Source organism: Anopheles stephensi, chromosome 2 (genome assembly GCF_013141755.1).
Source record: "Anopheles stephensi strain Indian chromosome 2, UCI_ANSTEP_V1.0, whole genome shotgun sequence".
Lineage (NCBI taxonomy): Eukaryota > Metazoa > Arthropoda > Insecta > Diptera > Culicidae > Anopheles > Anopheles stephensi.
In genome coordinates this window covers 39,501,007-39,517,192 of record NC_050202.1, presented here as the reverse complement: position 1 = coordinate 39,517,192, position 16,186 = coordinate 39,501,007, and the positions used below count along the sequence as shown (strand labels likewise).

At 47.0% G+C, this 16,186-nt stretch overlaps 4 protein-coding genes across 15 annotated transcripts; 1 reads left to right on the top strand and 3 right to left on the bottom strand.

Moving 5' to 3' along the window:
- Positions 1-383: 383 nt before the first annotated feature.
- LOC118507842 (glucosidase 2 subunit beta) lies at positions 384-2,988 on the bottom strand. 2 transcript variants are annotated; one of them, XM_036046971.1, is made up of 3 exons: positions 2,852-2,988; positions 1,286-2,785; positions 384-1,214 (listed from the first exon to the last, which is right to left on the bottom strand). In XM_036046971.1, exons 2-3 carry the CDS (start codon positions 2,734-2,736, stop codon positions 965-967), a joined length of 1,701 nt encoding a protein of 566 aa, XP_035902864.1. In that variant the 5' UTR covers positions 2,737-2,785; positions 2,852-2,988; the 3' UTR covers positions 384-964. The 2 variants fall into 2 exon arrangements, with proteins under 2 accessions (XP_035902864.1, XP_035902866.1); XM_036046973.1 differs by having other exon boundaries at positions 1,286-2,937.
- A 268-nt stretch (positions 2,989-3,256) lies between these two features.
- On the bottom strand, positions 3,257-5,458 carry LOC118507843 (signal recognition particle 54 kDa protein). Its single transcript, XM_036046974.1, has 3 exons — positions 4,327-5,458; positions 4,003-4,264; positions 3,257-3,929 (listed from the first exon to the last, which is right to left on the bottom strand). The coding sequence occupies exons 1-3, from the start codon at positions 5,109-5,111 to the stop codon at positions 3,462-3,464; spliced, it is 1,515 nt and encodes a 504-aa protein (XP_035902867.1). The 5' UTR covers positions 5,112-5,458; the 3' UTR covers positions 3,257-3,461.
- Positions 5,459-6,010: 552 nt separating this feature from the next.
- LOC118507836 (Y+L amino acid transporter 2) lies at positions 6,011-16,159 on the bottom strand. 11 transcript variants are annotated; one of them, XM_036046948.1, is made up of 6 exons: positions 16,094-16,159; positions 14,177-14,472; positions 13,259-13,454; positions 7,494-7,864; positions 6,948-7,397; positions 6,011-6,874 (listed from the first exon to the last, which is right to left on the bottom strand). In XM_036046948.1, exons 2-6 carry the CDS (start codon positions 14,359-14,361, stop codon positions 6,544-6,546), a joined length of 1,533 nt encoding a protein of 510 aa, XP_035902841.1. In that variant the 5' UTR covers positions 14,362-14,472; positions 16,094-16,159; the 3' UTR covers positions 6,011-6,543. The 11 variants fall into 11 exon arrangements, with proteins under 11 accessions (XP_035902841.1, XP_035902834.1, XP_035902833.1 ...); XM_036046941.1 differs by having other exon boundaries at positions 15,647-16,142; XM_036046940.1 differs by having other exon boundaries at positions 15,897-16,142.
- LOC118507835 (prolyl 4-hydroxylase subunit alpha-1-like) lies at positions 8,681-11,216 on the top strand. The gene is made up of 3 exons (XM_036046939.1): positions 8,681-10,527; positions 10,605-10,770; positions 10,855-11,216. Exons 1-3 carry the CDS (start codon positions 9,202-9,204, stop codon positions 10,941-10,943), a joined length of 1,581 nt encoding a protein of 526 aa, XP_035902832.1. The 5' UTR covers positions 8,681-9,201; the 3' UTR covers positions 10,944-11,216.
- Positions 16,160-16,186: the final 27 nt, after the last annotated feature.

The window sequence follows — 16,186 nt, the reverse complement described above, 5'->3', positions numbered from 1 at the left end:
CATGTTTTGAAACGACGACAAAATTAGCGATATGATTAACGTTTAACTCTCTTTTCGGTCATCCCTTTCGAAACTTCCAATTGACCATTGACAAAAAAACTGATTGTAAATTGGTTTCCAAACGGCCGAAACGTAGAAAATTCGAACTCTAAATGAGTAATATACTAGAATATTATACAGTGGGGAGTGGTCACCAACCCCAATACATATTCAATGCGATCAGTTTTTTGTCAATGGTTAATTAAAAGTGCAGAAAGAGATGACTGGAAAGAGAATCTTAGCCCTAGGGTAAGACAATCGGCCTCAAAGTCCTGCAATTGCTGCGGTTTTAAGCGGTCTGTTTGAAGTGCTGTACTTCGTACAATCGAATAGACAAAAACACGTTTTAACGTAGATAGTTTTTTTTATTATTCTTCTATTCGTTTTATAAAACAAACGTACCTTCTCCTTTCACAACATCTTGTACGAACGAAATGTTGTTTGTTCACAGTGCTTCTTACTACTCAAAAGATAATTTTAAATCGGTTCGGATGCCAAATTAGTGAAATTTATTCGCACACACGTTCGGGATTCCCCACGCCAGACTAACTTTCTCTCTCTCTCTCTCTCTCTCTCTCTCATTCTCTCTTATCCATTGTCCTGAGCATTGGAATGACGACTGTATGACTCTGCCAGGGGTCGATATTCTTCTAATGGAACGAAAATGTATGATCGCATCGAATGTGTATCCGCCGTGTGAAGAATTAAACTGTCAGTCACTTTTTGCGCATTTAAACCCCGTTTCCAAACACATACACACAATTATATTGATTACACTTTTCGCTCGCTCGCAACTGCCGCACCACGTGGTGGCGAGGGAATGTTGATTCGATTAGGATGATCGTCGTTGGTAGTGTTTTGGGGGCAGCGAAACACGCGGCACGTCGAAGCTGACGAACCAATGTTTCCGACACGCTCGCCAACACTACAGCTCGTCGTGCGTCTCTTTGGCACCGTTCGACTGATCTTCCTGATACAAGCAGGCGGCCGGCGTTTGCATACGATACTCGTACTCGCATCTGTTCGGCTCGCTGACGGATAACACTCTGGTGTCGAGGCCACACTCCAGATGTACCACGGCGGACCGTTGCGGACCGTTCCAGCAGGGCGCTCCGTTCGAGTATATCATGGCGCTGTAATCTCCCGGACCATTCCATCGATCCCAGGTTCCCAGTCTAGAGAGAATACCAAAAACACAGTCGATAAATCTGGGGAAGACAGCATCCGAGTGCTGGATGGCTCTTACCTTGTCTCGGCACCACCGCTACGTGGTTGCTGGATCGCCTTATCGAACGGGCACAGTTTGTACACGTACTCCCGATCCTCAAAGTTGAAGCACTCTCCGTTCAGGGCGGCAAACTCTTCCTCCTTGCCGTAATCTTTCTCCAGCAGTTCCTTGATGCTGCGAATTTCCTGCTCCATTTCCCGCACGTGACGATCGGCTTCCGCGTACTGGTTGCGCGCCTCGTTCGCCTTGTTGATCAGATCCTGTGTGACGGGATCATACTCGACCGGCGGTTTTGCAGCGGCTCCCCGTGCAGCTTCTTCAATCTCGCCCTCCCCAACATCCTCCTCCCCTTCGTCTTCTCCCTCCTCATGCTCGTCCAGCGTCTCTTCGTCCTCCTCTTCGCCGTTGTGCCGCTGATATTCTTCATCTCCGTATGGACTGTCATGCCCCGTTTGGTCGTTGGGTTCACTACCCTCCAAATCGTACATCCCTTCGGACTGTAGTTCCGCTTCTTCAACCACCTCCTCCTCACCATGGTCTTCACCCGGCGCTTTGAACAGTCCGGAATCCATCATAAGAAACGGTTTGATGCGCGGCCAACATAACGTCACGAACGTTTCGAAGTCTACCTGATCCCGCTCGTCGAGGAAGAAGCGTGCCTCATCTTCCGTTACCGCACCGTCACGGTTCCGATCGAACACGATCCGCGTCTGCAGCTCGACCAGCTCGAGCATTTGGTTCTGGTTCGAATCGTACTTTCGGAACGTTTCCTCCGCTTCGTCACGATTGTTCACTGCTTCCGCTTCCTCTTTCACCTTTTTCGCTTCCTCCTCCCGATCACGGTACACCTTGAGGGCCGCATTTTCCAGCTCTTCTGCCTCGCCCCTCAGGGTAGCTTTTTCCTGCTTCAGCGCTTCCGCCTCTGCCCGGTTTTTGTCCAGCTCAGCCAGCCGGACACGCTGCTCATCCTTTAGCGCTCGCCCCCGTTGGCTCATCTCAAGCCGAAGCTGGTTGCCGGTCTTCAGCATCTCACTACGCTGCTTTTCACGCATACGGTCCTCCTTCCCGAGCTCGCTGCACGTATTCACACAGTTCGCATGGGATGCGTACTCGTCGGACGCATCGCAGCAATCACAGATACCATCGTTCACCCGCGAGCTTGGGATGCTCAGCGGTTTGTAGCCGGCGTTGGTGCAGTGGAAAGAACCGCCCGGACAGGCGGCCGTCCCCGGTTCGTCGCTGCCATCGTCACAGTCGCAGTAGTCGTCGTTGATGCGTTCCCGGTGTATCACCTTTTTGCCATCGAGACACACGAACTGGCCGCTGCCAGCACGGTCCTCGTACAGGCTGGCCTGTGAGATGGAAACGCCTCGTGGACGGGGCAATTCAGTGAGTACCAGCAGGCAGAAATTGCATATCGTTGCCAGCAACAGCAACCAGGCACCGCCGCCACACTGTTTGGGAAACATTCTTATGTTGTGCTGTTTGTTCTTATTTCCTATGAGGTGGGTTTTCCACCTACAAACGGGAAGCCTTTTTACTGCGAGTTCAATGCAATGGTGGACGGAATGATTGTTTGCTTACTTATCCGTGGCGGAAAAGAAAATCCGGTTCGTTGTACCAAATGTATCGCCCTGAACTTTTTTCCTGAACAAGTTGGAAATAGCCGTATCGTCCCTTTTCTGTCACTTTGACAGCTGAAGCCTTTCGTCGATTACAGTAGCTCCGATGCCAACACTCGATTTCAAACGATGGCCAATCGGTCAGATTGAACTGATGCGGCAAATTAAATTATTAATTACTTAGTGCGGGATTGCAATTGAAAGTGAGACAAAAAAAAACATACAGGGAAACTACAACTACAAAAAAAACATACAGGAGGTTTACTACAACAGTCCTGAATTGTACGGAAATCGTTGTAGCGATATCAAGGCTGAAGCTGTACCAACGTACTTTTCTCTACAGCAATTCACAGCAAGAAAAATGTTGTAATTTCAACATAGGACAACAAAATCATACCATTTTATTCATACCGATCATGCCGATGAGCTCCTGCACTGAAATGCGCTCACAATGCGTGAAGTAAAATGTACACCCTTTACGTTCAAAACTCTACACAAATGGTGGAGCTTGGCGAGCGCATAAGGTACCGGTGGATGCTTTCCCCCGACGATAGTCTGCTACCACACTTACTCTACTTGCCACCGAACCCGCTCATCAGGTTACCCAAACCTCCGGCCCCTTGCTGTAGCTGTCGCATCATGTTTTGCAGCCCATTCATGCCCCCCATCTGCTGGAACATGCGGGGATCGATCATCTTTGCCATCTGTTGGTTAAGTTTGGCCATCTGCGTCGGGTTCACGTTTTTCGTCATATCGCCACTCTTGAACAAACCCTTAATGCCGCCCATTTTCTTAATGACTGCCGCGAACTTTGTGTACTGCGATATCAAATCGCGCACTTCCCGCTCCATCACGCCCGATCCTTGGGCTACGCGCGTAACGCGCGTTGGCTGTTTGCTGAACAGCTTCGCACCATCCTTGTTGTCGAGCTCGCCGTCCGACATCGAGTCCATCATGGTCATGAGACGCTTGATTCTCGCCATCGATTCCTGTTCACCGCCCTTGGTCATAAAGTCTTGCGAAAAGCCCGGAATCATTCCCTGCAAATGCGATCAAATCCATCCGTTAGCTTCGGTTCGACGAAACGGAGAAGAAGCGAAACACTGCACGTACCATGATCTGCGAAAATGGACCCATCTTCATGATGTTCTGGAATTGCTCGTACATGTCGCGAATGGTAAATTGGCCGTGTTTGATCTTATCGATAAGCTCCTCGTTGTCGTCCAGTTTGAGTTCGTTCACCTTGTCAATCAACCCTTCGATATCTCCCATTCCAAGCAGTTTGCTAATGAACGGTTTCGTCTTGAACGGTTCCAGATCGTCTATGTGCTCACCGGTGCCGATAAAGATGATGGGAGAGTTTGTCGCCGCCACCCTGCAAGAATGAAAGAGTTAACTGCCACTTCCTCACCACGAACAAACGGGGATTACACTTACGCCGATAGTGCACCACCGCCCTTGGCGTGACCGTCCAGCTTCGTAATGATGACGGAACCAATGTCCACCTTCTCCTTGAACGCCTTAGCCTGCGCCTCACAGGCCTGCCCAATGGTGGCATCCATCACGAAAATGATGTTGTCCGGATTGACCGCGTTCGCAACGGCCAACATCTCCTCGAACAGCGATTCCTCCTGCTTGTGCCGACCGCTTGTATCCACGATGATAAACTCGAACCCTTCCTTCTTAAACATCTCCACACCGTCCTGTGCGATCGTGACCGGATCTACCTCCGTGTAGCTGCCGTAGAACGGAATGCGCGCCTTTGTGGCGTTCTGCTTGATCTGATCGTACGCACCGGCACGGAACGTATCCGCGCACACCAGACACGATTTCCAGTTCTTCTTCTGGTAGTGGTACGCCAGCTTTGTACACGTTGTCGTTTTGCCCGATCCCTGCAAGCCCACGAACATGATCACGTTCGGGCGGCCCTTGATCGGTTGGTAGGGCTTCACGCCCGGATCGACCAGCTTGACCAGCTCCTTGAACACGGCCGACTGTATCATCCGGCGCTTGTTCAAGCCGCCGGCCATTTCGTCAAAGTCGATCACGGATCGTACATTTTCCCGCAGCTTCTTCACCAGCCGAATGTTGACGTCCGCCTCGAGCAGTGCGGTGCAGATTTCTTTCAGCATCGAATCTAGCACCTCTTCGTTTATGATTGTCGCTTTGCTTAGCGAATGCAGCGCATTCGTAATCTTGCGACCTAGATCGGCTAAAACCATCTTGACGGTTTAATTTTGCTGTACACGCTGCCTAAAAGAAAACGCTACCACGGATTTGGATCCTTTCTAGAATACCGTCTAACAACGAGTCGCGCGAGGCCTTCACGTTTTCGATGATCACAAGAAACACTTTAAAATGTGGTGGTACAACTAGTTCATGATAGTGTGCGTTTCTGGGACATTCGCTGAGTGCACTTGAGACGCCCGAAAATGTTGTAAAATGTTCGTAAATTGCACTAATTCAGTGATTGCGATGCAAAGCAAATGGTTGCAGTAGAAAAAGGTTTGTTTGGAAGAGCTGCATTGTGCCAGCAGGACAACATTCAGCTAGCTGTCAAATTGGTGTCAACATTATAGAGCAGGTTGTACCAACGGCTGCTGTCAAACAACCATGTTGTTTTTCTGCTTGACAAGGGAGTGGAAAAAAAATCGAAAACAATCAGTACAATCAAATTGCAGGGGTTTCCGATTCAGACGAGAGTAACAAAATTAAAGGCAACGATTATTTAAGCTGCTCCGCAAAACTTATTACTAATTAGGGAATAGGGGCAGAATCGATTATAGTAAAAATTACTCAGTTATTGTTTAACAAGTAGAATAACTACTTTTTGCCAACAGTCATGCTACAAGACATTTGTCAATAGCATAAGCTTTCATTTTTTGACTATTTATTCTTTGGCATAGTATTTTCGGAGCATTCATTTTCCTACGCGGATGGCGATACAGTGAAGGAAAGTGAGGTTGATCCGCATGCCAGGGAGATTGGAGAAGAGAATATTGCCGAGTGCAAAGGTTCGCGTTGCACACACGGAGCAGATGCGGCATGAATCTCCGTCCTGCAAGAACTCACAAGAATTGCAGCACAACACAACTCTAACTAAAACATATATAAGCAGAGATTTCAAACAACGACGCATATTTGTTTATATTTATCTAAACCCTTTTAAGTACATCGATATAAGCAAAGATCGTAGAGTAAAGCTTCAGGTGAAACTACTTTGTCGCAGATACACGTTGTATTGTTTCGTTCACGAGTTGGTTTGTTTGTGTTAAGTTAAGATAATGTACAGTTCTGTACATTTGTTATGCCCTACACTATTTAAAAGCCAAAGGTGATGCCAAAGGTTGTCCTTGCCCTGCAGTCTCCTCTCCATCTCTCCAGTCTCCTTAGAGATTCGCAATGTAAAGATTTTTGTTGCAAAATGAACATCCGAAGTGGTCAGTTGTATCATGCACCACTTGTGTCTTAAGCAAAATACCGAAGAGACGAGATATTTTCATTCATTCTGTTGGCACTACCGTTGGAAGAAGCCATCTTCAGCGTCCTGTGTCTTGAAATCCTGTCGGTTGTTGAATCCGTTTTTGCAGGAAGAGTGGAGGTTGCACAGCAACAGCAGCGTGATTCGTTGCCACCAAAATGCCAAGCAGCTGCTTAGTGACTAACGCTTTTATCTTCGATGCTCGTTTGCATTTCGGAAAACTCTCGTTCCCGCTTTCGATCATGGTGACAGTCGACAAAGGCTGCGTTGAAAAGTATCTGACAGCCTCGCTCGATCCAGCGCATGATTACGTTCTGCGCTTGCTTGTTACTACGCCACACGATACACACGTAGTACACAGGAACACCGGATAAGGTGATTGCAAGCCCAACGAGCAAATTAAACGGTTCGGTAAACGATGGCAGCAGCACCAACCCCAGGCAGCAGATGAGGAACGTTATGGGAAGGGCCAAATTCACTTTAATCGGCCGTGGCATGTTAGGTCTGAAAGAATTGAAAAAAAAACATTGGTTTTTATCGCTGCTCGCACAACCCGGTGAACCTCCTTGTGGTATACTTTGAAATCCGCAGCCACAGCAATCCGGCAATACTGGCAGCAACGGAGAGCCACAGGATTTGGCTGAAATAGTTTATCAGCACGAACACGTTGGCCGAAAGAAGCATTATAATCGATGTGATGCAGGTAAATATAAGCGCCGGAATCGGTGTTTGCCGGTCAACATGAACCAGCGAAAACCAGGCGGGCAAGTGCCCTTCCTGGGCGCCGGTGGAAAATAGGCGGGCCGAAGTGAACAGAATACCGTTCACACCGCCGAACGTGCTGAGCGCGACGAAGATCGGTATCAACCAGGCGACGGAACCGAACATCCGATTGCCGAACGAAACTGCGACGGCAATCGAAGCCAGCATCTCTTGCCGCGAAACCACCGCAAAGTAGGCCATGTTGACGAAAACGTAGATACCGGTAACCATCGGCATCGCGATCCAGATCGCCCGCGGAAGATTTCTGATAACGACGAGAGAAGGATAGCGAAAAGATACCCGATATTATCGATAAAATTAACCCAAACAACGCTAAGCTTAAAAGCCTTTCTTTACTAACTTGTACGGATTTTCCAGCTCTTCCGTAACGAAGTTCAGATAGTTCCAGCCACCGAACGCGAACAGCCCGGAGTAGAAAGCGTACGCGAGGCTGGACAGTGCATAATCTCCCTCCCAGGGGTTCTGGAAGTTGTCGAGCGACTCCGTTGCCATGAAGTACATGCCGGCCAGAATGATGGACACGAGGGCGGTAAGTTTGGCGATGGTAAACACGTCCTGTATCTTCATCGCCCATTTGGTGGAAATGCAGTTGATGGCCGTAAGGAAGCAGAGACATACCGCGGCCAACAGGCGCACCGCACTTTCTGGCGCCTCACAGTCTTCGAAAAACGGTCTGACCGCGTACTGTGCGAAGGTTAATGCGACGATAGCCTGAAAAACGTTAAAAGGTGCGATTAATAATAGGGTGTGATGAGTTTTTGTACGATTCCTTGCGTTCTCTACCCAAATAGTGGAACAAATAGTCATCTACAATATTTAATAGAATGGTAAAAGATTACGCTTATCATTCCATACAGAGGAATGTGGTTGCGATCGAATAATTATCTAATAGGAGACAACGCTTACAGACAGTGTCAGCAAGGGCAAGATATTGATTGCAAAACCTGTTATGCATTGTTGCATGTGTACGCGCGTACCACCACTAGATGAAGCCTTTTGCATATTCAAACGCATCGGTTCTAAAAGGTGAAATTCTCACTCGCTCGAGTACGGACAACGTAACTCTTGATTTGGAATAGATTAACTACATTTGAAGGACATTTGTTCGATAAATCAAAACAAGCTTTGTTTGTATGGCTGTAAACAACCTTGAGGATCATTTGCTAAATCATAGTTGGATAAAGTCCTCCGACAAAGTTTTACCAAAAAATCTGTACGCCACTGCTGAGGAACATTCTTCGCTGTTTTGACGGCTTCTGATCTCCGGATTTAAATTGTACAATGACAATGCTAATAACAAGTCTCCAGTTGTAGTCCCTCGACTGCTTTAGCCTTAGCTGTGCCAAATCAACTGACAACGCTGTTATCTTTTGATTGTACATAAAAGACTTGATACAAAACTCTTGTTGGTTGATTAAAAGAACACACAGGGCTATTAGAATAAAAATTGTGAAAATCAGTCCAAAATGTCTAGCTGCACACGTTAAGACAATGTAAAGGCATTAGGAGTGCCGATAATAAAATTGCAGAACCTCTTACAGGTGTTGAACAAGCACTTCCCGAACATTCCTGTCAACATTCACAGCTATAAGGTATACAATACATTTTCTCCTATGCAATACCAAACTCATGTGTGAAAAAAGGGACATCCAGTGCGCACCAGGAACTGCATTAACGCTTTGCGGTACACGATTGTTCCGGCTAGGCGTAACATTGCAAAAGGTTATGTTTTTAAGACTTGTTGCCTGATAACGGATGCCATCATAGGAACATGATTTCTCGATAAAAGAACATCATTTGAACATTATCCACAAAAAGTTCGCCCACTGATAAGAGCTAGAACCGGGCAACCGTGGGTTGAAGCTGACGAACTCTGAAAGCAATTTACCTTTGCACAGTAGTTATTGAAAATTGGGAAAAATTTGACGGCTCTAGCGACATCGGTGGGTGACCTAGTACCACTTCTCACTCCAGCGCTGCACATTGTCCGGGATCGTTAGACGTAGTAGCTCACGTGGTGTGTGCGGTACATCATACACCAGAGCAACATGGTTGTTTCGGGGAAGGTTAAATTATTTGCGCTGACCGTCAGCAGTTGGTGGCTGTGTTTCGGACTATGGAGCGTGCAGACTGTACATGCCGAATATTTCTCGTCCGTGGAGCAAATGCGTCAATTGCTCAAGCTCGAACAAACGCTGATAGATAATCTCGAACGCTACATTAAGCTACACGAGCAAAAGATCGAGTTTCTTCATCGGCAGCGTGATTTGTTTGGCAAGGAGTTAAAAGAAGGATTAAAACGTGAGGTAGAGTACGCATCGAACCCGACAAGTGCCTTCCTGCTGGTTAACCGTCTTGTCACCGATTGGGAACGCATTCGGACGTTCATGGAAATGGACGTTGGAGTGAAGTTGCAAAACAAAACCGAAATGCCTACCGGGGACGATGCGGTGGGAGTGGCAGAAGGATTGGCCCGATTGCAGGAAATGTATCAACTTGACACCAAGGCGATGGCAAGTGGCAAAGTGCTCGATCGGAAGCTAGGCCGCCAGCTGAAAACGGCCGAATGTTACGAGATAGCCAATAAGCTAACGATCGCGACCAACTACCGGTACGCAGTGAGCTGGTATCGGGAAGCGTTACGCTTGTGGACGACGGATAGTCCCGGGGTAAGCAAGGTGGAGGTCATGAACGGCCTCTCGTACGCCCTCTCGCAGCAGGGCGAGTACGAGGAGGCATTGGAGTTTACCAACAAAGTGCTTAAACTGCAGCCGGACAACCAGCGTGCGCTGGCCAGTAAGGATCCGCTCGTCAAGTGGATCGAATATAAGAAAGAATACGGTTTGCCGCCGCCAGTACCGGACAACAACTACAAAAACTATCCCAGCTTATGCCGTGGGGACTACCAACGGTCTGCCGAAGAGCTAGCCAAACTGAGCTGTCGTTACGAGCATAATCGGACTCCGTTTCTGCGCATTGCACCGTTGAAGTTGGAAGAGCTCAACCACGATCCGTTTATCGTGGTGTATCACGAAGTGCTGTACGACAAGGAGATCGACACACTGCTGACCATTTCCAAACCGCTGCTGCAACGGTCGATGGTGGGTGATGATCTTAAGAAGAAGGTGTCCAAAACGCGCACCAGCAGCAACGGGTGGCTCGACGACGTTTCGCACCCAGTCGTGCGTACCATCACCCGGCGGACAGAAGACATGACGGGCCTAGCGATGACGGCGGCGGAACAGCTACAGGTCGGAAATTATGGTGTCGGCGGGCACTATCTGCCACACCACGATTACGGGATGCCGGAAGAAGGCAAGGAGGTTTATCCAGCGATTGGAAAAGGAAATCGGATAGCTACCGTCATGTACTATGTAGGTGCTGCACCTGTGTGGTGTCGAAAAGCGATAAAATTCACTACTTAACAATTATCATTGTGCTCTACCTTCAGCTTAGTGATGTACAGATCGGTGGCGCGACCGTGTTCCCTGAGCTCGGTGTCGGGATTTTCCCGAGCAAAGGATCCGCCATATTTTGGTACAACATGCACGCTAATGGTACGGTCGATCCACGAACGCTACATGGCGCCTGTCCAGTATTTGTGGGTTCTAAATGGGGTAAGTCCATTGCCTGCGATCAGCTAAGCAGCCATACGTTAAAATAAGCCACAGATGTCATACAACTGTATTTTACATTCCCAGTTGCCAATAAATGGATTCATGAGCATGGACAGGAATTTCGACGGCCTTGCCCACTCGACCAGATGGGCGACGAGGGAACATCATTGTAAAAACCAGCGATCGTACCCAGCGTCAGTGAATGTTGTGTGAGTGCGCGAATAGATTGATAGCGGTTCATCATTACAGCTGTTATCGTAACAGGCCTGTCTGTCCAATTACGTGGCAGGTCCAGCTGTGTTATCACATCCGATAAGAGAAACAGGCCTTCCTGGAGCTGCCAAACGCTGGCGAGGATTTTGTACCAGATTGTACGCGATAAGCTAAACGGAAATAAAGAAAAAAAAAGGGTGACCACAACAGGACACTTCCCTTCTGCCACGTGATCGATTGTTTTGATCTATTTTTCCCACCGAACCGATTGACGGGTGTCGTGAACAAAAAGGGATATGTGGACTGTATGTAGCCCATATCTGTGCCGGTTCCGTGAGAGCTGACGGCCGAATGCGTCATCACCAAGGCCGTTACAAAGCGTGAAATGCGTTACCCGATGTTTGGCTACTTTCCGTCATCGGTTGCAGTCCCCTACCGACGTTGTAACTCCCATGGCCCATTGGGAACGTCAGGGAGCCGTTATTTTGTTTTAAAATAGTATTTTATGTTTTAAAATTACCTTCCACGGGTATCTGCACGTTGACGTTATCGGTATGCTTTTGCTAGTGTGATGCGGTTTTACCTTGGCGTCACCGGGAGACATTTTTCATTATAAATAGCAACAGATATATGTGCGAGCGCAAATCAACAAATAGTCTATCCGTTCAATGGTGTTGTCCAAAGGGGGCAAAAATCCTGGTTCCTGCTAAGCAGCGTAACAGTATTGCCAGTGACGAACGAAGGTGGTTTGCGGTAGATTGTTTAGCTGATCCGACGATGACTGACTTGTGTTACAACTCACGTTGTGTAACATGAGAGGAGCCAGCTTCATGAATTTCCCAAGCAGGAGTTTTGAAAGACCTTGAATGGTTAAAGTTTCATTTTTCAGAAGAATGTATCACACGCCATTAAAAGGAAAATCGTCTCTGCCAAGGAGCTTGTGTCAATGAGAGTTTCCTTTAGTGGGACCTGAACAAGTTTAGAAAGCCTGTGGAAGGTCGTCCTGGCAAGAGGAAACCACAATCATCTTAATTGATCAACTCAATTGTGTTCTTGTCTGTTTTACTTTCTTGATAACAGTTGTGCGCGGAGACGGAAATAGATGATTACTTCATGATTCCGGAACAAATGCGTGTTTGTGCCTGTAGAAAGTAACATGATATAAATCAAATTCACTTAGGAGAGAAGCATATCGTTCCGAACAAGCAAGGACAAGTGATAAAAATCGTGATCGATAAACAAATTTAAACTATTTCCAAGTAAATGAAGCAAAAAGCTCCCAGATAAATGATTCAGTAAGGACATAAATGTCTTTCTTATCAAATATCAACTTGCAACTATACTGTATCTTTCTACAGTTAGGGAATGCTATCAACTTTGCAGCACAACGTACAAAATAGCAAAAAAGAGCAATCAATTCAATCTGTAATTCAATTGGTGGCAAGAAAGAGAGATCTTTCCAATCAAGAGGCGGCTTTCCACTTTGTTTGTCCAACTCGCACGGTCCGGGCATTGATTGATGCTAGAAGCCGACAGTTTTGCTCGAGGGAGACTATATGCTTAGGAGCAGAAGTAGTAGCACTTGATTGGAAGTTCATGGCCATTCGATGCTCGTTCAACGCACAAACGTTAGCAACGAGTCCCTACGCTCCATCCGTGCGAAGGAAAACGTAGAAAAGCGAGAGGAGTTTTATCAAACGCTCGAATCAAACCGGAAAAATAGGACGCTTTTCATTGACCGAGCGCGCATACCCTGTACGGAGAGGGATGGCATATAAATCCATTTCCATTACACAGCATCAGTACCAGCAGAACTATCCTGGGGCCGGTGAGGATTAAGCACCGGAACAGTTGCGATGTCATCTTAAGGAAGCTCTACGGACGAAAGCAGATCCGCATGCGATGAATAATTAATCTTTGCATCTGTGCTGAAGCACGGCCCTGAATGGATTAGAAGGGAACGGCAGCAGCGATGCTGTCCATGATGGATTGAGAAAATTGTTATCTCTTATAAGAATTCTTAATAGTGCCATTTGGTCAGCCAATCGCCAGCACAAATCCTCGCCATTTTTGGGAGCGTTTCGGTGTGGAGTGGAGCTTAGGGAATGGAAAATTATCATTCGCACAAAACTTTTCGAGTCGGAGCATCAAGAACAGCAAAAGCAACAGGTTACGCATATATATCTGAGGAATATGTTGTGCAATGTGGACCACAATAATGGCAGGAAGCGTAAGATAAACACGAACAAACCCTTGTGACAGGGGCTGAGAGTACCTGTGTCGTTGGGCGTATAATAAGCAGTGCCATCCAGAGACGTAGAAATCCAACAAGTGGCCCAAAAGCGACCAGCAGATACGCGTAGTCTCCACCGGAGCGCGTGATACATGTGCCAAGTTCAGCATAGCAAAGGGCACCGAGCGTCGACAGGATTCCACTCAGCGTCCAGATGACCAAGGAAGAGCCGACTGACCTGGAAAAAGGGAGGAAACGCAGATGTGTGCTTTAAAACATTACTGACGTTACCGAGAAGGAACGAGAGCGTTACAATAAGAATCAAGCCTGGTACTACAAAAGGGAGAGAAATGGAAATGGAAACTGGCAAAGAATTCAGGCTTTTATCGTTCGAGGCGTCGTAGATTTATGTGAAGAGGAACCGGTTTTGCTTTGGGCAGGCATCGTAACTACGCGCCCGGACGGCAAAGCGAGTAAAACGAAGCCGTGAAATAAGCAGCGGGCAACTAATCACGGACGGGCTTATATAGTTATTGGAAGATATTCCAAACATTATTGTACCACTGCGAACGACGACCGCCGCCTACAAAGTTTCGTTCGAACCGTTCTGTTGCGATGGTTACGATTTGGGAAGGCTATGCCAAGAGCGACGTTCTTTTCGTTACGCCCGTGCACAGCCCTATACGCGCGGTCATTCGTCTTATTTCCGTTTGGTGAACATTCTCCGTTTTTTATTTCCAATTTCGGAGTATTCGTTAATTTTCTTGCCATTGAAGTTCCCTTTCTTAATGCAAATTTAAACCAACACGCACACACATTTACGGGATGCTTCCGCATTCAGTAAACGTTTATTGTTCATCAACTAAAAGTTACTAAAAGTACTATTTTAAACAAATTACTGTTGCACATATTGCAAATTCTATCCTAAATCTACATACAAGATAGAAAAAGTGTTGTTACCTGGTGAACACAAAGACTCCAGTCGGAGAAATGAAGATACCGGAGCCGATAATTGTTCCCACGATGATGCCAACTCCATTGATAAGTGTGATTTTGCGTTTCAACACAACCTTATCGCATCCCTCGCCGTTGCCGATGGCCGCCACTGCTTCCGAAGCCTGTGGGGCAGTGTTCTTGGCAGTCATTCTGCTTTCGGTGCTGTGTAGCGTTTTCAACCCACTATTGTTTCACTACTGCATGACAATGTATTATCAGGATATTGTTTTTTGTTTTACCGTTTCTAACTATTCACTGCACTGAATGGAGCAAGGATAAATAAATTAGATTCGTTATCGTCAGTGCACGTTCTGCAGTTGAGTTCGAGTTCTCATTCCCAGCATGGATTTAAAAAAATAATTACACACAGTAACCACACATGACACGCAATCACCACTTGTGGAATGTTCCGTGGAATTTTGGTATGTTTCGGTGAAACCGATGCCGGAGCCTGCTTTGTGCACACGAAATACGAAAGACACAATCACGATCTACGTGAACCGGTAAGCGGTACAATGAACCAAAACAAAAAAACGATGCTTCCTGCCTACTGAATGATGGGGCCTGATGCCGGAAGCGATTTAATTCGCAGCGACACGCGTACGCACTTTCGGCCAACAGGTATGCGTGATGTACAGCAACTCAAGTCCCGCTAGAAGGCAAGCCCAATCGACGAACGTATTTTGGTGAGCGACACTTTATCACTGGCCCGTCTTGTTATCGCTGACCGCTTTTGATGTACCAAAAGCATCCGGAAAAGCAGCAGCATGGGACTGACCTGACCTCGTACAGATTTGTTGTAGTTCCACCAGCCGTTTTTCCAACCAAAGTGTACTGGTCGGCAAGAGGAAAAACACGCGCTACTCTCCATATCAAGAGTTAATTGTCTCTCCGGACAATTCTCTCTCTCTCTCTGGTTCACTTTCGCACGCACATGCTGCGGTTGCTATGTTTAGTGCGTTTCTCTCTCACGCTTTTATCCCGACTCAAGAACGCTGTTGCGCGCCGAATCATGCTGTGTGGTAAGCAGAAAATGACGTAAATTTTGTATCGGCTTCAAGGTGTATGTATTTAGAAGGTGAATTTTTATCGATTTGACAGGGCGCCATTTTAGTCGAGTTATGTCAGAGTTTGTTTACAAAAACATATGGTATGGGGCTACAAACATGAACAAACAGCCCCGATTCTCAGTCCCTTGAGCAATTTCGCTAATTTATGGGCCATCTTGGCATATCAAATGTTGTTCCACAGAAGAATGACGATATTTGGTTGTATTTTTCGTCAAAAATTTGCAAGCGATACCACCACCGGCGCCTCCTCCGACGCTTCCATTACTCTTCTCAATACCCTTCCCCTCGTTGACCACAGAACTGTTATGTCAGGTCGAGAAATGTCAATTTGCTCCAAACAACTCTACCTCGTATATTCATATACCTTGATCGGCTTGCACTTTGGTCCGACGCCGGCCCACAGCACATGCTCACACCCACGTTTTCCTACTAACGCAGGTCCGCGTACCAAACTCGCTCGGTACGCACGTCGCACGAAAAGAATGCTGCCGGTTCGTTCTCACGCATAATAAACGATTTAACTGTATAAACAAATCAACGTGCAGGACTGTACGGGTAGATAGAGGTTGTTCTTTGGCACTGAACAATGTGAGCCAAACAACAAGCAAACAAACCAGAGCAAGTGAAGGAGCTGTTGGCATGTGTGATAGATGATTTTCACTGGCGCGCTTTGCTGAATCTTTGCCGTCCTGGTTCTTATTTGCTGCTACAACCGTTGTACGTTCATCTTTAAGTCATTACACCTATGTAGGATGAGGTTTGCTAAAAGAATTTTTTTTCGAGCCACGCAGAACAAACAGCAGCACTTTACTAGCTAAAACAACCAGCACAGCCAGCCGGGTAAATAAGCAGTCAAAACAAGTTTGAATTGAAACGTCAAGAAAAGAGCGGATCGTTGGGTTGT